Raw genomic sequence first — 23,356 nt, 5'->3', positions numbered from 1 at the left:
AGAGTGGATACTTAATTAATAGGGTTGTCATTTAGTTAGCCAATGTCATTCTTGACATCATCCATCTTTGAAGCGGTTTGGCTGCAAAATTAGGTCTCAACAATCCAGGCATCTAAGATAGCAGCTAGCTACCTACAGTCAAATAAGAAGAAACATGTTGTTGTCATGGAATAATTCTCCTATGTGAAGCTAGCCACAATAAGGATTAGCCAGAAGAGTGGAATTTGCTGTTCGCCTTAGCAATTGTTAGTGAGATGAAATGAGATGTGATACCACAATATATTAGCTTGGTATAAATTCACATATATGCCATGTAATTTGTCATAGCTATTATCACAAAATTGCATGTATACTTTTAATCAGATCTATTGCATTTACATACATGAATGTGGTGTAGGCAAACTGATACATTAATTCAAAATACAGATACCAGGTTGAGACTTTTGACCAGCAGGATCATTGAGCACTCTGTGTCAGTAAGTCATGAAATTGTTTTCCTTCACATTGCATGATACTCGGGAGGAGGCCATGGGCCAGTGGGAGGTCAGGGCTCTCTCTTTCTAGTATTCACTACCTCTCTGTCTCTCCAGGTGCTACTAAAACAGACTGGTTCATGAACATCCGGAGCTTTCTGACCAACTACCTGCAATCTCTCCAGATTGGATTGGATTTACTGTACTCATGTCAAAACTCATGCGCTCTCCTCCCTGTAAAAGTCCCCCAGACATTTATCAGATACATTACACAGGTGTCAACTAAAATATATATCCTAGACAAGATTGAAGAATGAGACAAGACAAAGTGAATATATGTAAGTGACTGTGTCTGTAGCAGTTTGTATGAATTTGAGTGGTTACTTGCAATACATGTTGACAGAATGGCTGTGAGACAGAGAGTGAGAGAACTGTTGCTGTACTCCCAGCACAGGAGGTAGGTGGCACCTTGAAGAGGAATTTTACCCTGGAGGAATCTGGGCTTGTTTTCATCATGTCTGAGGCATTTCTAGGACGATGAGATAATTACCCAGGAGAATCGCAGGTCAGGGCTTTGCGTGCGGAATGATAAACCCTATGACGGCTTCCGGTGTATTGATGGGGGGGGGGGGGGGTAATCAAAATGTATGTAGTCCTGCTTTGTGGCATTTTGAAGGGTCTATGTTAAACTGATCATACTATACGTTTTTGTGGGTATAAATATGGTTGTCCTTGGACGTCTTTCAGAGATGTTCCTATTTCTTTCTATTAGGCTAGATATTGTGTAAAAGTAATCTCTGTGCCTGTGCACATGTATGCATGTTCAACTCGTCTATCCTAATGTTGATGCTATGCTGGCATGGTTCAACTGTTGTTCAAATTGTATAAATGTTTTAGTTAGTCTTCCAGAAAATATTGTGTGGTGCCTGGGCTTCTTCCTGGAGTGGATTCTAGATACAGAAACAGGATTCCTTTGCCTGCGTGTGTCATTGTAGAAGAACTGTATCCCTTGAACCATATCCCTCGAGGGATGAGACATTATGCTGGATTTCAAGCAGATGACTCATGAGGAGTTGAATGGCAGGTAGATCATGACAACACTCCTTCCACAACTTTACAAGTATTTCCTGAACTTACTGTATGTTTCTTTGGAATGGCAATTTTTTGACCATCTCTCCCATCTGCTGATCACCAGTTCTCTTAGCTAAAGATTGTTACAACGGATAATGTGATTTAACTGATTTATGGGGTACATTACTGGTCATTACAGGATACAGTTGATGTCAAGTTTACATAAACAACTTTTAATGACTCCAACCACTCCACACATTTCTTGTTAACAAACTATAGTTTTGACAAGTCGGTTAGGACATCTACTTTGTTCAGGACACAAGTAATGTTTCAAACAATTGTTTACAGACAGACTATTTCACTGTATCACAATTCCAGTGGGTCAGAAGGTTACATACACTAAGTTGACTGCCTTGAAAACAGCTTGGAAAATTCCAGAAAATGATGTCATGGCTTTAGAAGCTTCTGATAATCTAATTAACATAATTTGAGTCAATTGGAGTTGTACCTGTGGATGCATTTCAAGGCCTACCTTCAAACTCAGTGCCTCTTTGCTTGACATACTGGGAAAATTAAAATAAATCAGCCAAGACCTCAGAAAAAATATTTGTAGACCTCCACAAGTCTGGTTCATCCTTGGGCGTAATGTTCAAACTCCTGAAGGTACCGCGTTCATCTGTACAAACAATAGTACGCAACTATACAAACCATGGGACCACGCATCCATCATACCGCTCAGAAAGGAGACGCGTTTTGTCTCCTAGAGATGAACATATTTTGGTGCGAAAAGTGCAAATCAATCCCAGAACAACAGCAAAGGACCTTGTGAAGATGCTGGAGGAAACAGGTACAAAAGTATCTATAACCACAGTAAAACGAGTCCTATATCGACATAACCTGAAAGGCCACTCAGCAAGGAAGAAGCCACTGCTCCAAAAATCGCCATAAAAAAGCCAGACTATGTTTTGCAACTGCACATGGAGACAAAGATCTTACTTTTTGGAGAAATGTCCTCTGGTCTGATTAAACAAAAATGGAACGGTTTGGCCATAATGACCATCGTTAGGTTTGTCTCGCAAGCCGAAGAATACCATCCCAACCGTGAATCACGGGGGTGTTAGCATCATGTAGCATCATGTCGTGGGGGTGCTTTACTGCAGGAGGGACTGGTGCAAATTATGTGGATATATTGAAGCAACATCTCAAGACATCAGTCAGGCATTTAAAGCTTGGTCGCAAATGGGTCTCCAAATAGACAATGACCCCAAGCATACTTCCAAAGTTGTGGCAAAATGGCCTAAAGACAACAAAGTCAAGGTATTGGAGTGGCTATCACAAAGCCCTGACCTCAATCCGATAGAAAATTTGTGAGCAGAACTGAAAAAGCGTGTGCGAGCAAGGGGGCCTACAAACGTGACTCAGTTACACCAGCTCTGTCAGGAGGAATGGGCCAGAATTCACCCAACTTATTGTGGGAAGCTTGTGGAAGGCTACCCAAAACATTTGACCCAGGTTAAACAATTTAAATGCAATACTACCAAGTACTAATTAAGTGCATGTAAACTTCTGACCCACTGGGAATGTGATGAAAGAAATCACATCTGAAATAAAAAAATTCTCTATTATTCTGACATTTCACATTCTTAAAATAAAGTGGGGATCCTAATTGACCCAAGATAATTTTTTTTACTAGCATTAAATGTCAGGAATTGTGAAAAACTGAGTTTAAATGTTATTGTCTAAGGTGTATGTAAACTTCCGACTTCAGCTGTAGGTAATGTTTGGTGTAGCACAGAGAATTTTCCACCCACCGATGCCGTGTCCGTCCTTGATTTGGGGAAACATGGGTCTTAAAATGTCTGTGTCCAGTTGCAGGGGGTCCGTTTGGATTTACAAAATGATCCATTATTAAAATAAATACTTTTTTTGCTCCATAAAGTAATCCAACAATATGTGCACCGCCATCATGTCTATTTCAAGTCTTCTCATTGATCGAGATGGCTGTCTGTCATCATGACATGCAGAACTTTAGGGCGGACACCCACCTGTCTCGATCAATGAGAGAAGACTTAAAATAGACAAGATGTCAGAAAACAACTTTTAAATCACATTATCTGGTGTAACAATTTGTAGCTACGGTTCTCTGCACTTGTGCGTCTCTACACCTGAGACACACTGAACTACACTGTTCATACTAATTTTTTTTGTATGTTACTTTTACCATATAACATTTGTTGAATACCCAGTTCTCTTGAGTTAACATTTGTACACACAAATAAACATTCTTTGAGATCTGAATGTCTAGCATCTGTTTGATGCTACTGAGCCCTATCTTCTGTGAATCCATAAGGACAGACAAATGTCTATGATTGATAGAAAATATCCATATTTATGTTATGATGGCTTTCCAACCTTGTTCCTGGAGAGCTACCATTCTGTAGGTTTTCAGTACAACCCTAATCTAGCTCACCTGATTCTAATAATTAGCTGATTGATAAGCTGAACCAGGTCAGTTACAACTGGGGTTGGGGTGAAAACCTACAGAAGGGTAGTGCTCCAGGAACAGGATTAGAGACACTTGTCTTAACACAGGAGGTTGGTGGCACCTTAATTGGGGAGGACGGGCTCGTGGTAATGGCTGGAGAGGAATAGGTGGTATGGTATCAAATATATCGAACACATGGTTTCCAATTGTATTTTGTAAAGTGGTTTCTTGCATCAAACAGCACATTTTCAGTCACCTTGTCTGAAGGACAAGTGAATGAACAGGTTGTCAAACCCTGCATGTGTTTTTCAAAAGTCTCATGGAATGTAGGCCAACATTGAACACCACACATTTTATGCTACTGTAGGCTGAATGATATAATAGCTATTTCCATGTTATGGGATGCATTTTTCTCCATGATTTTAGATGATAAGCCATTCTGGTAGGCCAGATAATCAAATAGCCACAGTAGCCTACTTGGCCACTGTTAAAACTAACTTAAAGTGACTACAGCATCAGTGTTCACAGTAAACGTGTGATGGAGGTGTCAAAATTCTGTGCAAATGTTCAAGTCTGCTCTCAGCATTGATTATGAGCCACATTATTCAGCCTATTGTGTGAATTGAACATATACATTCAATACATTCAAAGTCCTGCAAAATGAGCTACAGTACAATGCTAATATTTGTAAACTCTTCACAGTTGTGTTCTCTGGATGTCACTGAGTAGGCTGATACCCAATTTTCAGGACCCAAGATCCATAGGTAAAGCTGTACATTGCGATATGAATGTACAATAGGCTGAATAGTGAGGCGATTTCCCACAGTTAAAGTCCTGCAATAAGAGCCCAGACGCTAATATTTGTGTAAACTCTTCACAGTTATGAACATTTCATGGACCCAAGATCCATAGGCAAGGCTTTACCATGCCTACAACGCAATTCTGAAGTCTTAATACATCCAGAGTGGGATTTTCAACTGATAAATTTTTTTTGTTGGTCAAATTAACTCATTGTTAAATTGCTATAACAACATTCCGAACTTGTTAAGCATTATCTAGTACAATTATGTTATGATTCCACTATTTGTATCTGTTTGTGTCCATTTCAATGCTGACTTTTATTTTGATGCTCCCTCGAGCAATTTATATATATTTTTATTTGACCTTTATTTAACCAGGTAGGCTAGTTGAGAACAAGTTCTCATTTACAACTGCGTCCTGGCCAAGATAAAGCAAAGCAGTTTGACACATACAACAGAGTTACACATGGAATAAACAAACATACAGTAGAAAAGATCTATATACATACAGTGTGTGCAATTGAGGTAAGATAAGGGGCAATAAATAGGCCATGGTGGCGAAGTAATTACAATATAACAATTCAACAGTGGAATGATAGATGTGCAGAATATGAATGTGCAAGTAGAGATACTGGGGTGCAAAGGAGCAATATTAATAAATACAGTATGGGGATGGGCCATTTACAGATGGGTTATGTACAGGTGCAGTGATCTGTGAGCTGCTCTGACAGCTGTTGCTTAAAGCTAGTGAGGGAGATTTTTGCAGTTCGTTCCAGTCATTGGCAGCAGAGAACTGGAAGGAAAGGCGGCCAAAGGAGGAATTGGCTTTGGGGGTGACCAGTGAGATATACCTGCTAGAGCGCGTGCTACGGGTGGGTGCTGCTATGGTGACCAATGAACTGAGATAAGGCGGAGCTTTACCTAGCAAAGACACGTAGATGACCTGGAGCCAGTGGGTTTGGCGACGAATATGTTGCGAGGGCCAGCCAACGAGAGCGTACATGTCGCAGTGGTGGGTAGTATATGGAGCTTTGGTGACAAAACGGATGGCACTGTGATAGACTGCATCCAATTTGTTGAGTAGAGTGTTGGAGGCTGTTTTGTAAATGACATCGCCGAAGTCGAGGATCGGTAGGATGGTCAGTTTTACGAGGGTATGTTTGGCAGCATGAGTGAAGGATGCTTTGTTTTGCGAAATAGGAAGCCAATTCTTGATTTAATTTTAGATTGGAGATGCTTAATGTGAGTCTGGAAGGAGAGTATAGAGTCTAGCCAGACAGTTAGGTATTTGAAGTTGTCCACATATTCTAATTCAGAACCTTCCAGAGTGGTGATGCTGGAAGGGCGGCCAGGTGCGGGCAGCGATCGGTTGAAGAGCATGAATTTATTTTTACTTGCAGTTGGAGGCCACGGAAGGAGAGTTGTATGGCATTGAAGCTCGTCTGGAGGTTAGTTAACACAGTGTCCAAAGAAGGGCCAGAAGTATACAGAATGGTGTCGTCTGCGTAGAGGTGGATCAGAGAATCACCAGCAGCAAGAGCGACATCATTGATGTATACAGAGAAGAGAGTCGGCCCGAGAATTGAACCCTGTGGTACCTCCATAGAGACTGCCAGAGATCCGGACAACAGACCCTCCGATTTGACACACTGAACTCTATCAGATAAGTAGTTGGTGAACCAAGTGAGGCAGTCATTTGAGAAACCAAGGCTGTTGTGTCTGCCGATAAGAATGTGGTGATTGACAGAGTCGAAAGCCTTGGCCAGGTCGATGAATACGGCTGCACAGTAATGTCTCTTATCGATGGCGGTTATGAAATCGTTTAGGACCTTGAGTGTGGCTGAGGTGCACCCATGACCAGCTCTGAAACCAGATTGCATAGCGGAGAAGGTATGGTGGGAATCAAAATGGTCGGTAATCTGTTTGTTAACTTGGCATTCGAAGACCTTAGAAAGGCACGGTAGGATCGATATAGGTCTGTAGCAGTTTGGGTCTAGAGTGGCTCCCCCTTTGAAGAGGACGATGATCGCGGCAGCTTTCCAATCTTTGGGAATCTCAGACGATACAAAAGAGAGGTTGAACAGGATAGTAATAGGGGTTGCAACAATTTCGGCAGATCATTTTAGAAAGAGAGGGTCCAGATTGTCTAGCCCAGCTGATTTGTAGGGGTCCAGATTTTGCAGCTCTTCCAGAACATCAGCTATCTGGATTTTTATTTATTTATTTAATTTCACCCCCTTTTCTGCCCAATTTCGTGATATCCAATTGTTAGTAGATACTATCTTGTCTCATCGCTACAACTCCCGTACGGGCTCGGGAGAGACGAAGGTCGAAAGCCTCCGAAACACAACCCAACCAAGCCACACTGCTTCTTAACACAGCGCGCATCCAACCCGGAAGCCAGCCGCACCAATGTGTCAGAGGAAACACCGTGCACCTGGCGACCTGGTTAGCGTATACTGCGCCCGGCCCGACACAGGAGTCACTAGTGCGTGATGAGGCAAGAATATGCCTACCGGCCAAACCCTCCCTAACCCGGACGACGCTAGGCCAATTGTGCATCGCTCCATGGACCTCCCGGTTGCGGCCGGCTGCGACAGAGCCTGGGCTCAAACCCAGAGTCTCTGTTGACACAGCTAACACTGCGATGCAGTGCCCTAGACCACTGCGCCATCCGGGAGGCCCAGCTATCTGGATTTTGGTGAAGGAGAAATGGGGGAGGCTTGGGTGAGTTGCTGTGGGGGGTGCAGGGAGGTTTACCGGGGTAGCCAGGTGGAAAAGCATGGCCAGCCATAGAAAAAGGCTTATTGAAATTCTCAATTATAGTGGATTTATCGGTGGTGAGTGTTTCCTAGCCTCAGTGCAGTGGGCTGCTGGGAGGAGGTGCTCTTATTCCCCATGGACTTTACAGTGTCCCAGAACTTTTTTGAGTTTGTGCTACAGGATGCAAATTTCTGTCAGGAAAGCTAAGGCTAGCTTTTTCAAACTGCCTGTGTATATTAGTTTCTACCTTCCCTGAAAAGTTGCATATCATGGGGGCTGTTCGATGCTAATGCGGTACGCCAGAGGATGTTTTTGTTCTGGTCAAGGGCAGTCAGGTCTGGAGTGAACCAAGGGCTATATCTGTTCCTGGTTATAAACTTTTTTGAATGGGGCATGCTTATTTAAGATGGTGATGAAGGCACTTTTAAAGAATAACCAGGCATCCTCTACTGACGGGATGAAGTCAATACCTTTCCAGGATACCCGGGCCAGGTCGATTAGAAAGGCCTGCTCACTGAAGTGTTTTAGGGAGCGTTTGACAGTGACGAGGGTTGGTCGTTTGACCACAGACCCATTACGGATGCAGGCAATGAGGCAGTGATCGCTGAGATATTGGTTGAAAACAGCAGAGGTGTATTTGGAGAGCAAGTTGGTTAGGATGATATCTATGAGGATGCCCGTGTTTACAGATTGGATGTTGTACCTGGTAGGTTCATTGATAATTTGTGTGAGAATGAGGGAATCAAGCTTAGATTGTAGGATGGCCGTGAACCGCAAATTGTACTATTGTGGCTAATCCTTTTTGTGGCTAGCTTCACATAGGGGGGTGCAAAAGCAATTGTGCTAGGCACTGTGACATTGATCAACCAATGCTTTTTTATACCCTGATGAAAACCGCTTGTCTGTCAATGTTGGATATTAGGTTATAAAATTATTGCATCTGAGCTCTCCTTTTAGTTTTTCAAGTGTTAGATACCACCGACAGATGTTTGATTGACACAGATGTTTTATTAACACCCCCTCATTATCATATTGGAGTAAGAAATACAGAAATGACAAAAAATGAATTAAAGTTTGAATTAGATAAATAATAAAATACATACAGATATGTATTTTTGTATTTTTTGTATTTCCTTGCTCATTCATTTGTCGATTTTATTGATTTATGTCATTATGACAGGTTTGGTCCTACATAGTAAACTAGTAAAGAGAAAACAAAAAACTTTAGTCGCGGGAGAATGACGTTTACCACGTAGAGTTTGTGGGCGTAACATGTGTGCGTCGAAAATACAGCACAATGGGGGCTGTGTTCGATTACTTTGAAGATGTATCCACCCTTTCTTCCTCGTGCATACACTAAACTGTATGAAAGCGGGAAACAATGTTGCCACGTATCCATATTTATCTCAGAAATGTGATTGTTCCAGGGGAAGGAATGTAAAAGTATTTTAACGGAGCCTGGCTTGTAAAATAGAAAAAGTGTGCTAAACGCTTCTTTAAAAAAAAAATATTAATCTCGCGTTCTGCTTCTGACTTGTGTGGCCCATGCAAGGTAGGCTACAGTGAAGTGGGACGAAGCCAATGACTATGTCATTCCATTTGGGACGCTCCCTGTTATTTGTTTATATCTAGTTAGTTAGCGAGCTAGGTAAAGTAGCGTACTATTATGGTTATGAATGTCACATGGGCCTGTGTGGTTGTATTGAAATGTTTGACCCTGCCAAGTATAACGTTAGATGATTAACTACCTATGCCACTTAATATTCAGCCCAAAATCCAGTCCAATAATTTCGTATAGGCAGCTGGCTAATTTTGCATGCTGACGTTAGCCTAGCCTACGGTCGGCTAATTCTGCATGAAGGTAACTCTGGCATGGTAAATTGCTTTATTCCTAGTTCGCAAGCCGGGCTGGTGTGCTAATGACATGTTTTTTCTCTGTAGGAACACAATGTCCAGTACTGAGTCCGAGGTTAGCGTTGCAGGTTCGGTGGTGTCAGACCCTCAACACTCTCAGAAACTTCTCAAGGCCCTTCGCTCCTTTTGGCAAGAACAATGCTTCCAAGACGCAGTGTTAGTACTGGACGGGGAAAAGATTCCAGTCCAGAAAAACATTTTGGCTGCGGCTAGTCCATACATCAGGTAATCCGTTAGTTATGTCTTGCTTTACCTTTGCAGAACTGTTGATGAAATCCATTCGATGGTTATTATAACTTTGATACGGCTGGGGATGTGACATTGTTTCCAGCTGTCAACAGGGCGTCTCCCGCAGTGTCCCACTCGATGCTGGTAGACTGTCAGATTTTTTTACCTGTCATGCTGATCAAATTTGTATTGGTTTAGTACACATATTTTGCAGACATTACCGCGGGTGTAGAGAAATGCTTATGTTCCTAGCTCCAACAGTGCAGTAATACCTAACAATACACTCAAAACCAAACAAAAAGGAATGAAGAAATACTAGAATGCGACACATACCGTATTCTGACATATTCCATAGAACAAAACTGAACTACAACCCTCCAAAGGAAGATGGATCCATGTACACCATTGAGCTTCAGGGAATCTCTGTCACTATCATGAAGCAGATCCTGGACTACATCTTTAGTGGGGAGGTGAGTAGTGTGCAATGCTGTAAATGGGCCTAGAATAATGTGTAAATGGGACTAGAATAATGTGAACATAAATGGGATTATTTTACTGGCTTTTAAATTGCCTATAACAATATTGTCCTGTACTTCCTAACTCTTTTGAGGGAATCCATAATCCTATTTGTAGCTTACAGTTTTTGAATCTTATGTTCCCTACTTGAACAACCCTGATCTTCCGTCCTGCTCATTGTTATGTGTGTAGATCAGTCTGAGTGAGGACACCATTCAGGACATGGTGCAGGCTGCTGACCTGCTGCTTCTGACAGACTTGAAGTCCCTGTGCTGCCAGTTCCTAGAGAGCTGCATTGCTGCAGAGAACTGCATTGGGATCCGGCTCTTCTCTCTACATTACTGTCTGCACCATGTTCACCATGTTGCCACAGATTTCCTCCAGACACATTTCCGTGATGTGGCTGCCACGGACGAGTTCAGGGAGTTACCCCCAGACCGGCTGTGTGAGATCCTGTCCATGGAGAAGCTCAACGTGGGCAATGAGAAGCATGTCCTGGAGGCTGTGGTGCGCTGGCTCGGTCATGACCTGGAGGAACGGAGGGTGAGGACCTTGTTTTACTACTAGGGGTGTGGGGGTTCTGCCCTTGTTTCTGTCTGTCAGAAAACAACCTGTGTAGTATTCCATGGCTACAAAAGTAGAATTACAACTACAATTATGTTCAGAGACTACTACATCATTTGAAGGACTTTTTTTCGCACACTATTTGCCTATCCATTACTATTGGCCTCTCAGCTCATCCCGAGTAACCTATTTCTGATCCTTCCCCAGGTGCACATGAAAGAGGTGATGTCATCAGTGTGGATCCAGGGCCTGGACCAAGGTTACCTGAGGGAGCAGGTATTGGGAGAGCCCTTGATGAGGGAGGTGATCAGGGAGTACTGCAACGCTCCACTGGGGGGTGCTGCACTGCAGGGTGAGGCTCTTCTAGCCGCCTTCAAACCTCGTGGCTACTCGGAGTGCATCGTCACTGTAGGAGGGGAGGAGAGAGGGTGAGTATTTGCTGACTCTTACTCTGGGAGGATGTCCAGGCATAAGATGTCTACATTCTGTTGAATGTGTATATGAATCATACAATGTGGCCATAACGCATTAATTCACATTTTGCAGAATGCTGTGGTTTTGTGTGCGTATGCTTGTTATACAAACAGTTTGCAATGGAAGTTCTTGCAAAACATTCAGAGAACTGAAATTTATGACAAGCAAGATGAGAATTTATTAAGGGCCGTAAGAATAGTGTGGTTGATATACTGAGAGATTTGAGGTGACAGAGATTTTTATGGTGACACAGAGAGAGGATGATGTTAGAGAGAGGATGATGTTAGAGAGGGAGCCAGTGTGTCAGATAAAACCAACAGGATATAACTCACTTGACTTCCTGTTCTCTGGTTCCTGTTTAGAACGAGGAAGCCGTCAGCCATGGCACGCTGCATGTGTCCACTCTATGATCCAAACCGTCAGCTGTGGATCGAGCTGGAACCAATGAGCATTGGCCGAATAGGGCATGGGGTGCTGGCTGCAGGTTGGTATTGAATCCAGACCTAGTTTTATTTTTACAGTACCAGTCAAAAGTTTGCTCAGCACTTGTTGACTGCTTTTCCTTCACTTTTCATCCCAAACATCTCAATTGGGTTGAGGTCGGGTGATTGTGTAGGCCAGGTCATCTGATGCAGCACTCCATCACTCTCCTTGGTCAAATAGCCCTTACACAACCTGGATGTGTGTTGGGTCATTGTCCTGTTGAAAAACAAATGATCGTCCCACTAAGCGCTAATCAGAGGGTGTATCACTGCAGAATGCTGTGGTAGCCATGCTGATTAAGTGTGCCTTGAATTCTAATTAAATCACCAACATGCTTCAGGGTGGGAACCAAACATGCAGAGATGATCTGTTCACCTACTCTACGTCTCACAAAGACACAGCGGTTGGAATCAAAAATCTCAAATTTGGACTCATCAGACCAAAGGACAGATTTCCACCTGTTGAATGTCCATTGCTCGTGTTTCTTGACTTAAGCAAGTCTCTTCTTATTATTGGTGTCCTTTAGTAGTGGTTTATATACAGCAATTCGACCATGAAAGCCTGAATCATGCAGTCTCCTCTGAACAGTTGATGTTACTTGAACTCTGACGCATTTATTTTCTGAGGCTGGTAACTCTGTAATGAACTTATCCTTTGCAGGAGAGGTAACTCTGGATCTTCCTTTCCTTTTGCGGTCCTCATGAGAATCCGTTTCTTCATCAGTGCTCGTTCAAAGTTCTTATGTTCCGTATGGATGACCTTCATGTCTTAAAGTAATGATGGACTGTTTCTTGTTGCTTATTTGAGCTGTTCTTGCCATAATATGGACTTGGTCTTTTACCAAATAGCCCTATCTTCTGTATACTCCCCCTACCTTGTCACAACAACTGATTGGCTCAAATGCGTTAAGAAGGAAAGATAATCCACAAAATATTTTTTGATTTGTTTAACACTTCTTTGGTTACTACATGATTCCATATGTTATTTCATAGTTTTGATGTCTTCACTATTATCCTACAATGTATAAAATATTAAAAATAACAAAAAACCCTGGAATGAGTAGGTGTCCAACTGTTTGACTGGTACTGTACACACACAGTATATACAGTGTGTTCGGAAAGTATTTCGGTCCCTTTTTCCACATTATGTTACAGCTTTTTTCTAAAATGTATTAGATACATTTTTATTGGCGGGAGCTGGATCAAGCTGTCGATCCAGAGCATCCCAAACTTGCTCAATGGGTGGCATATCTAGTGAGTATGCAGCCCATGGAAGAACTAGGACATTTTCAGCTTCCAGGAACTGTGTACAGATCCTTGCGGCAAGGGCTACGGATAACGAACTGTGTGTGTACAGTACCAGTCAAACAGTTGGACACCTACTCATTCCAGGGTTTTTTGTTATTTTTAATATTTTCTACATTGTAGGATAATAGTGAAGACATCAAAACTATGAAATAACATATGGAATCATGTAGTAACCAAAGAAGTGTTAAACAAATCAAAATATATTTTGCTGAAGCATAAGGTGATGGCGGTGGATAAATGGGACGATAATGGGTCTCAAGATCTCGTCAAGGTATCTTTGTGCATTCAAATTGCCATCGATAAAATGCAATTGTTCGTTATCCGTAGATTATGCCTGCCCATACCATAACCCTACTGCCACCAAGGGACACTAATCACAATGTTGCCATCACAAAACCTCTCACACTCACAACGCCATACATGTGGTTGTGAGGCCGGTTAGACGTACTGACAAATTTTGTAAAATTATGTTGGAGGTGGCTTATGATAAAGAAATAAATTCTCTGGCAACAGCTCTGGTGGACATTCCTGCAGTCGGCATGTCAATTGCACACTCCCTCAAAATTTGAGACCTCTGTGGCGTTGTGACAACTGCACATTTCAAGTGGCCTTTTATTGTCCCCAGCACAAGTTGCACCTGTGTAATGATCATGCTGTTTAATCAGCTTCTTGATATGCCACACCTATCAAGGTGGATGGATTATCTTGGCAATGGAGAAATGCTCATTAACAGGGATGTAGAATACATTTGTGCATAAAATGTGAGAAATTGGCCTTTTGTGCTTCTGGGAAATTCTGGGGATCTTTTATTTCAGCTCATGAACCATGGGACTAATACTTCACATGTTGTTTGTTATTTCATAGTGTTGATGTCTTCACTATTCTACAATGTAGAAAATTGTAAAAAATAAAAAGAGTAGGTGTGTCCAGTCTTGACTGGTACTGTACCAGTGGAGTCTTCATGGCAGTTTATAATTATGGATCCCACAATTCTCATGTAAGTCAAACCCAACCCAGTGTAAGGGATCAACCATGAATTAACACCATTCTTTGTCCTCTCAGAGGGCTACCTCTTTGTGATGGGTGGTATGGATGAAACTAAGATGGTCCTGAGCAGTGGGGAGAAATATGACCCAGACACAAACACCTGGACCCCAATTCCTTCCATGAAACAGGTATTCTACTTAATTGATAATGCCCTCGAAACCGGTGTTTGGAGGATATATTGGCACGGGTGGTGGTTTGCCGGCCCTCGACAAAACATGCCAATATATCCTCCAAACATTGGCTTTGAGGGCATTATCACTTTTTTAATACAATGGGGTTACCAACATATTCATATAATGATTGACATATTTTCATATGTTGGTTTTATTCATGCCATGTCATCCTTCCACAAGATATATAGTTCTGACACAAATCTAGGGTTGCTACCTAAGCCGGCTGGTTGTTCGTTTGCCATTTAACGACTAGGTCACGTCTGTCTTTTTATTCTGTATCTATGAACGCAACCCAGTTGTTCCTTCTAAATGTTCCATTGCCATACTGGCTGGCAACGTTCTTATCCCTTGCTTGCTAGCTAGCCAACTATGGCTAACTTAGTCACGTCAAACAGTGTAGCCAGAATAACAATAGTACCTTCATTTGCATTTATGCAAGCTGTTTTCTAGTGACATTTATTTGGACACATCCATAAGAATGATGCCAGCTGATTCATGATTTCGACTGGCTGAGAAACGCTGCCTGTCTGGCTCATCCCGACTCCCGACACGTTCATTACTATAGGATAGTTGGAGATCAAATTTGAATATTGAAACAATGTTGCAATTGTCGGAGAGGCAGGCGGCAAGGTTTATACAAATCTCCGCTGTTGAAAACTAAATGTTAGTATAAAAGAAATGTGAGATAATGTCTAGATGCTTTTTATAGTTGATATCAAGTTTATAAATTGCCTGGTTGGACTGATGACTGGATTGCGCAGTCAGATGGAACAGAGTAAATAGGAATTTTAACGTCATAGATTTAGCCGGTGATAACTTGTGGAATTGACACCTTCTGGAATGCGGTTTTAACCAATTGGCATTCAGGATTGGACACACCCGTTGTATAATACTGCACACAACATAGAAACTGCAACTTTTTTTCCCTTTGCAATCCTTCTAACCTGTCAGTAGCAACATTCAACCCACTTGTTTCATAGACATTTCAAGTGATGCCATTTTGAAGTTACTTCAATTGGTTATATAGACCAAATGTCTTACACTGAACCAAGTAATTTAATCCATCAAACGCTCCATGTGTCCTTTTTACTTGTATAGGCTACTCACTGGTAGCCATGTTTTAATGTTCCTATCTATCCTTCTAAAGCGTTATCGTTCTGAGTAATGCCACCAGGGGACAGTATTGCCCACTGTTATTAAAGGCTTCTGCTCTTTGTTTGGTCAGGCGAGGCAGAACTTTGGTGTTGCAGAGCTGGATGGGATGATCTATGTTTTGGGAGGAGAGGATGAGGACATAGAGCTCCTGACTGTGGAGGTTTTCGACCCTCACTTTAACACCTGGACAACCCAAACCAGCATGACAATGGTCCGCAAGGTGAGACATGAGCACATCCAGCTTGCTATAAACACATTCACAAATTGCAACCTCTCCAAATCTCTCACCACTTGCCCAACGATCTCTCCTCAGATTGGCTGCTATGCCACCATGAAAAAGAAGATCTATGCAATGGGTGGTGGGTCATATGGAAAGCTGTACGACTCAGTAGAATGCTATGATCCGAAGACCAAGCAGTGGACTGCAATCTGCCCTTTGAAAGAGAGAAGGTACAGAATCAACTCAGTAGTTAAAATAAAATAGTTCCTGTCAAAAGTTTGGACACACCTAGCCAAGGTTTTTCTTCATTTTTACTATTTTCTACATTGTCTTTTCATGTAGTAACATTTTTGTATTTATTTTTTTAATCTAAATATCTTAGCGAGATTTCAAAGTAGCCACCCTTTGCCTTGATGACAGCTTTGCATACTCTTGCCATTATCTCAACCAGCTTCACCTGGAATGCTTTTCCTTCACTCTGCTATCCAACACATTTCAATTGGGTTGAGGTCGGGTGATTGTGGAGGCCAGGTCATCTGATGCAGCATGCCATCACTCTCTGTTGTCAAATAGTCCTTACACAGCCTGGAGGGGTGTGTTGGATCATTGTCCTGTTGAAAAACAAATAATAGTCCCACTTAGCGCAAACCAGATGGGATGGCGTATAGCTGCAGAATGCTGTGGTAGCCATGCTGGTTAAGTGTGCCTTGAATTCTAAATAAATCACTGACCGTGTCACCAGCAAAGCATCCCCACACCATTACACCACCTCCTCCATGCTTCATGGTGAGAACCACACATGCGGCGATCATCTGTTCACCTACTCTGCGTCTCACAAAGACAACGGTTGGAACCAAAAATCTCAACTTTGGACTCATCATACCAAAGGACAGAATTCCACCGGTCTCATGTCCATTGCTCATATTTCTTGGCCCAATAAAGTCTCCCTTATTGGTGTCCTTTAGTAGTGGTTTCTTTGCAGCAATTTGACCATGAAGGCCTGATTCACACAGTCTCCTGTGAACAGTTGATGTTGAGATGTCTGTTACATGAACTCTGAAGCATTTATTTGGGCTGCAATTTCTGAGGCTGGTAACTCAAATGAACTTAACCTCTGCAGCAGAGGTAACCGAATCTTCCGTTCCTATGGCGGTCCTCATGAGTGGCAGTTTCTTCATAGCGATTGATGGGTTTTTTGCGACTGCACTTGAAGAAATGCTCAAAGTTCTTGTAATGTTCTGTGTTGACTGACCTTCATGTCTTAAAGTAATGATGGGCTGACATTTCTCGTTGCTTATTTGAGCTGTTCTTGCCATAATATGGACTTGATCTTTTACCAAATAGCCCTATCTTCTGTATACCACAGCTACCTTGTCACAACACAACTGATTGGCTCAAACGCATTAAGAAGGAAAGCAATTCCACAAATGAACAAGGAACACCTGTTAATTAATGCATTCCAGGTGACTACCTCATGAAGCTGGTTTAGAGAATGCTAAGAGTGTGCAAAGCTGTCTTCAAGGCAAAGGGTGGCTACTTTGAAGAATCTAAAATATACTTTGATTTAACATTTCTTTGGTTACTACATGTGTTATTTCATAGATTTGATGTCTTCACTATTATTCTACAATGTATAAATTGGACTAAAGAAAAACCCTGGAATGAGTAGGTGTGTGTGTGTGTGTACACACTCTCACTAATGTTTAAACGTTTGGGATCACTTAGAAATGCCTCAAGTCCTCAACTTGCAGCTTCATTAAATAGTGCCCGCAAAACACCAGTCTCAACGTCAACAGTGAAGAGGCCACTCCGGGATGCTGGCCTTCTAGGCAGAGCTGCAAAGAAAAGCCATATCAGACTGGCCAATAAAAAGAAAAGATTAAGATGGGCAAAAGACCACAGACATTGGACAGAGGAACTCTGCCTAGAAGGCCAGCATCCGGGAGTCGCCTCTTCATTGTTGACGTTGAGATGTGTTTTGCGGGTACTATTTAATGAAGCTGCCAGTTGCGGACTTGTGAGGTGTCTGTTTGTCAAACTAGACACTAATGTACTTGTCCTCTTGCTCAGTTGTGCACCAGGGCCTCCCACTCCTCTTTCTATTCTGGTTAGAGACACTTTGTGCTGTTCTGTGAAGGGAGTAGTACACAGCATTGTACGAGCTCTTCAGTTTCTTGGCAATTTCTGGCATGGAATAGTCTTTATTTCTCAGAACAAGAATAGACTGACGAGTTTCAGAAGAAAGGTCTTTGTTTCTGGCCATTTTGAGCCTGTAATCGAACCCAGAAATGCTGATTCTCCAGATACTCAACTAGTCTAAAGAAGGCCAGTTTATTGCATCCTTAATCAGCACAACAGTTTTCAGCTGTGCTAACATAATTGCAAAAGGGTTTTCTAAAGATCAATTAGTCTTTTAAAATGATTTGGATTAGCTAACACAACGTGTCATTAGAACACTGGAGTGATAGTTGCTGATAATGAGCCTCTGTACGCCTATGTAGATATTCCATTAATCAGCCGTTTCCAGCTACAATATTCATTTACAACATTAACAATGTCTACACTGTATTTCTGATCAATTTGATGTTATTTTTATGGACAAAAGAAGTCTAATAAAAAAAATTAAAACACATTTCTAAGTGACCCCAAACTTTTGAATGTGTGTGTGTGCTTACCGAAAGTACTTGACATTATGGATTTATGGTACAGCCTTATTCTAAAATGGATTAAATTGGCGGGAACTGGACCACGGTCATACACTTTTATCCAGAGCATCCCAACCATGCTCAATGGGTGTCATGTCTGAGTATGCAGGCCATGGAAGAATTGGGACATTTTCAGCTTCCAGGAATTGTGTACAGATCCTTGCGACACGGGGCAGTGCATTATCATGCTGAAACATGAGGTGATGGCAGCGGATGAATGGGATGACAATGGGCCTCAGAATATCATCACGGTTTCTCTGTGCAATTCTGTTCGTTATCCGTAGCTTATGCATGCCCATACCATAACCCCATCGCCACCATGAGACAAACCTCTCGCAGTCACGACGCTATACACGTGGCCTGCGGTTGTGAGACTGGTTGGACGTACTGCCAAATTCTGTGAAATGATGGCGACGACTTATGGTAGAAAAATAAACATTAAATTCTCTGGCAACAGCTCTGATGGACATCCCTGTGTGACAAAACTGCACATTTTAGAGTGGCCTTTTATTGTCCCCTGCACAAGTTGCACCTGTGTAATGATCATGCTGTTTATTCAGCTTCTTGATATACCACACCTGTCAGGTGGATGGATTATCTTGGCAAAGGAGAAATGCTCAAAAACAGGGAGGTAAACAAATTTGTGCACAATTTGAGAGAAATAAGCCTTTTGTGCATATGGAAAAATGTTGCATCGTTTTTTTTCCACAGCTCATGAAACATGGGACTAATACTTTACGTGTGTGTCAGGTTTGACTTTAGAATAGAATACGCCGTTATTGTCCACATTTAGATGGAACATTTTATGAAGAAATCCCCTGTGAAGGATTTGTTTACTGTTGGTGTTGCTATTGATATGTTGTCATTGGGTGACCCCTGATGTTATGGTGTGAATGTCTCTGCCTTCAGGTTTGGCTCAGTGGCATGTGGTGTGGGTCAGGAACTCTATGTGTTTGGAGGCGTGAGGAGCCGTGACTCAGACAACCCAGAATCCAGCACCATGACCACCTGCAAGTCTGAGTTTTTCCATGATGAGATGAAAAGGTCAATAATAGGGCTTGTTACTTTGATCAAGAACGTACTTATTTGAATTTATGCTTCAGCCAGAATGTGTTGGACTGGGTACATCCTTGTTACCTAAAGATGTATGTACAGTTGAAGTTGGAAGTTTTTACATACACTTAGGTTGGATTCATTCAAACTCATTTTTCAACCACTCCACAAATTTCTTGTTAACAAACTATAGTTTTGGCAAGTCGGTTAGGACATCTACTTTGTGCAAGACACAATTTTTCCAACAATTGTTTACAGACAGATTATTTCACTTATAATTCACTGTATCACAATTCCAGTGGGTCAGAAGTTTACATACACTAAGTTGACTGTGCCTTTAAACAGCTTGGAAAATGCCAGAAAATTCTGTCTCCTAGAGATGAACGTACTTTGGTGGGAAAAGTGCAAATCAATCCCAGGACAACAGCAAAGGACCTTGTGAAGATGCTGGAGGAAACGGGTACAAAGGTATCTATATCCACAGTAAAACATGTCTCATCGTCATAACCTGAAAGGCAGCTCGGCAATGAAGAAGCCACTGCTATAGAACCGCCATAAAAAAAGCCAGACTACGGTTTGCAACTGCACATGGAGACAAAGATCGTACTTTTTGGCGAAATATCCTCTGGTCTGATGAAACAAAAATTGAACTGTTTGGCCATAATGACCATCGTTATGTTTGGAGGAAAAAGGGGGAGTCTTGCGAGCCGAAGGACACCATCCCAACCGTGAAGCACAGGGGTGGCAGCATCATGTTGTGGGGGTGCTTTGCTGCAGGAGGGACTGGTGCACTTCACAAAATATATGGCATCATGAGGCAGGAAAATTATGTGGATATATGGAAGCAGCATCTCAAGACATCAGTCAGGAAGTTAAAGCTTGGTCGCAAATGGGTCTTCCAAATGGACATTGACCCCAAGTATACTTCCCAAGTTGTGGCAAAATGGCCTACGGCCAACAAAGTCAAGGTATTGGAGTGGCCATCACAAAGCCCTGACCTCAATCTGATAGACAATTTGTGGGCAGAACTGAAAAAGCGTGTGTGAGCAAGGAGGCCTACAAACCTGACTCAGTTACACCAGCTGTGTCAGGAGGAATGGGCCAGAATTCACCCAACTTATTGTGGGAAGCTTGCGGGGAAGGCTACCCAAAACATTTGACCCAAGTTAAACAATTGAAAGGCAATGCTACCAAATACTAATTGAGTGTATGTAAACTTCTGACCCACTGGGAATACAAGCTGAAATAAATCATTCTCTCTACTATTATTCTGACATTTCACATTATTAAAATAAAGTGGTGATCCTAACTGACCTAAGACAGGGAATTTTTACTATGATTAAATGTCAGGAATTGTGAACCTGAGTTTAAATGTATTTGGCTAAGGTGTATGTAAACTTCCGACTTCAACTGTATGTATGTGGTCTCTGTTTACTGTATTTGTAGTTGATCAAAAATATTTAAAGTGTTTATTTTCCCAACCACGCTCTGTCCAGATGGATGTACCTTGATGACCAGACTCTCTGTGTTCAGACCAGTTCCTCTTTTGTGTATGGCGCTGTCCCCATTGGTGCCAGCATCTATGTAGTGGGAGACTTAGACACTGGTGAGTTAAAGGCAGGCTCCTGAAGTAAATTACCACTACTTGGCAAGCATTGGCAAATACATCTTACTGTATGCGTGCACTGTGTAATGTATACATCGATCTCTAAAGGTCTGTGTGTCTCTGTGCAGGTACAACCTATGACTATGTGAGAGAATTCCGTCGCAGCTCGGGGACGTGGCACCGCACCAAGCCCATGCTGACATCTGATCTGTGCAAGACTGGCTGTGCAGCCCTGCGCATCGCTAACTGCAAACTGTTCCGTCTGCAGCTGAAGCAGGGCCTGTTTAGACTCAGGGTCCCGACCTCCTAGATGGAGCTCATTTAGGTGCTCTGTCTCCACACTCACAGCAATGGAACATGAGAATGGAGGTTGAAGGGATGACCCAATGGGGACGTTTGGAGTATTTATCTGCATATTTTGGTGGCTTTCTTAGGTTCCATCAGGGTATTATTCTATGTGTGGGTACTTGCTTGAAGAGGGATGGCTTTTTAAACATGATGTTATTTCATATGCAATTTAACAATGGGTATGATTTGTAAATAGGTTTTACTGACCATTTACCCATTGCTTTTTGTTTACTACGTTCTTGCTGCTGTTTGGTGGGTTTTAAAGAATTTAACACAAATTTTAAGGGGAGAAAAGCAAGAATGCCATAGTACTGTCATTCATTATAGCATAGGTAGTCATTTTTAAGGAAAATCTATACCCATGTCTAACACTGCATTTTTTTGTTAAAGATCAGTCGCTGAATGACAACGAGACATCCCATTTTCGTTGTTACCTTATAGTAGCTAAGGGATTCGTGGCCTTTGAATAGACTTGGGCGCTATGGACAAATCCATAATTATATTGTGACTGAATTGTCACGATAATGATACATTTATTGTATAACATTAATGTGCATCGGTTACTTTTTACATTATCCTTAGGTACAACACTCAAAGTAGTAGTTATCACTTGTCCTGTTAGCATTCGCCCATATTAGCAGCCTTATTTCGTTTCAAACTTCACATTTATTTAGTATAGACTACTTATCGATATCAGTAAGATGTCCTCGGTGGTGGGTTTGGTTGGTGGCAATAATTTTTCTGGTTTATCATGACAACTAGAGATACACGAGGAGACTTCTAAAATAACAGATGTGGTTTTACTTGTTCCCTTAGCTAAGGGACTTGTAGCCTATAAAATAAGCAAAATGTTGTCTTTACCCACAAACTTAACTTAGACTGTTTTTAAATGGACAGCTTTGAATGAGTAATGCCAGAAGCTGGAGCATACTTTGTATTGAAATGGTAACAGGTTTTATATAACGTTACTGTATCTTAAGTGAAATCTCTTTGGGACGTGCGTGTTTAGTGAATGTAAAGCTGAGTTAAGCCCCTTCCTTCCATTGGTTTCCCCTTAACCAAGCACTCTAGGCACTGTGTGGGCCAGAAATGGATTTAGAGTTACTGGTGTCACTCTTAAGTTGCTGGATGTATTTTGCTGATGACTTTTGAACTGGCTTTCCAGTCATTGTGGATGATTTTCTTGGCATCTGTTAACCCCATTTGTTCTGTGTGAGTTACAGCTGTTGCTGTCCATCCCATTTGAAGGGAAACTTGTCTCTCACACGGTACAGAACTCACAGAAACATATTTTTAAAATTCATTCACACGCCTTTATGAAGCCAACAGAGCTCAGGACACTTCTGAAAAGCACCAAGAACAAATGTAAGAACGGGTATCACAATTTACAATTAACACTGTATACTTGCAGCATGTTAGTGTATTGCTGAGAGACTCAACATTCCATAGTCTTTAGTGTAAACTGTGAGAGTGACACTATCTGCATTCTAGTGGTCCAAACAGTGCTTTCACAAAACATTCACCCATTGTGTAACTATCAGAACACTGTGATATGCGCTTTATGCATTGTTCTTTGAGGAATTCTGCAATAGTACCATCAAGTGGTTGTTAACCAAAGTTGGGATGTGAGAGGACCATGAATTCAAATCTGTTTATTTTTGTATTCAATTTTGTGGGGTAGCAAGGAAGGTGTCATGGAAAGAGCTCAATTATGAGTCTTCAGTTTAACAAGATGATTAAACAACACTGGCCAACTCAGTAGTTATTCCTCTGTGACTTCAGCCCTGGTTTAAATCAAGTAGCATTCAGGGTGTTGGAGTTTTGTTTTTATGTTTCAGAGGATTCAGGAGAAAATGAAGAGGTATTCCTCAAATAATCCATTATATTTGGGTAATTGTTTGTTTTAATCTCTCGGAAACAGATTTTCTTGGTAAACTGTTACAGATTCAGTGACACTGTTGACTTGTAACT

The 23,356-nt window shown here is 41.8% G+C and overlaps 1 protein-coding gene across 3 annotated transcripts; it reads left to right on the top strand.

Annotated features, from left to right (window-relative positions):
- The first annotated feature begins 8,824 nt into the window (after nt 1-8,824).
- On the top strand, nt 8,825-23,143 carry LOC110494421 (gigaxonin). 3 transcript variants are annotated; one of them, XM_021569450.3, is made up of 12 exons: nt 8,825-9,144; nt 9,534-9,731; nt 10,090-10,204; nt 10,443-10,793; nt 11,022-11,242; nt 11,651-11,772; nt 14,141-14,253; nt 15,524-15,673; nt 15,767-15,903; nt 19,288-19,422; nt 20,928-21,037; nt 21,166-23,143. In XM_021569450.3, the coding sequence occupies exons 2-12, from the start codon at nt 9,541-9,543 to the stop codon at nt 21,345-21,347; spliced, it is 1,827 nt and encodes a 608-aa protein (XP_021425125.1). In that variant the 5' UTR covers nt 8,825-9,144; nt 9,534-9,540; the 3' UTR covers nt 21,348-23,143. The 3 variants fall into 3 exon arrangements, with proteins under 3 accessions (XP_021425125.1, XP_021425116.1, XP_021425131.1); XM_021569441.3 differs by having other exon boundaries at nt 9,129-9,453; XM_021569456.3 differs by having other exon boundaries at nt 9,138-9,240.
- Nucleotides 23,144-23,356: the final 213 nt, after the last annotated feature.

The sequence above is a fragment of the Oncorhynchus mykiss genome, chromosome 2, assembly GCF_057628025.1.
Source record: "Oncorhynchus mykiss isolate SJ-2025 chromosome 2, ASM5762802v1, whole genome shotgun sequence".
NCBI classification, from domain to species: domain Eukaryota; kingdom Metazoa; phylum Chordata; class Actinopteri; order Salmoniformes; family Salmonidae; genus Oncorhynchus; species Oncorhynchus mykiss.
Note: the sequence above shows the minus strand (reverse complement) of the source record. Positions and strands in the feature narration are given on the sequence as shown.

Coding starts and splice junctions, on each gene's coding strand:
- LOC110494421 (XM_021569450.3), top strand. CDS start 9,541: ATGTCCAGTACTGAGTCCGAGGTTAGCGTTGCAGGTTCGGTGGTGTCA. Junction 9,732..10,089: donor GCGGCTAGTCCATACATCAG/GTAATCCGTTAG, acceptor CATATTCCATAG/AACAAAACTGAACTACAACC. Junction 11,243..11,650: donor GTAGGAGGGGAGGAGAGAGG/GTGAGTATTTGC, acceptor GTTCCTGTTTAG/AACGAGGAAGCCGTCAGCCA.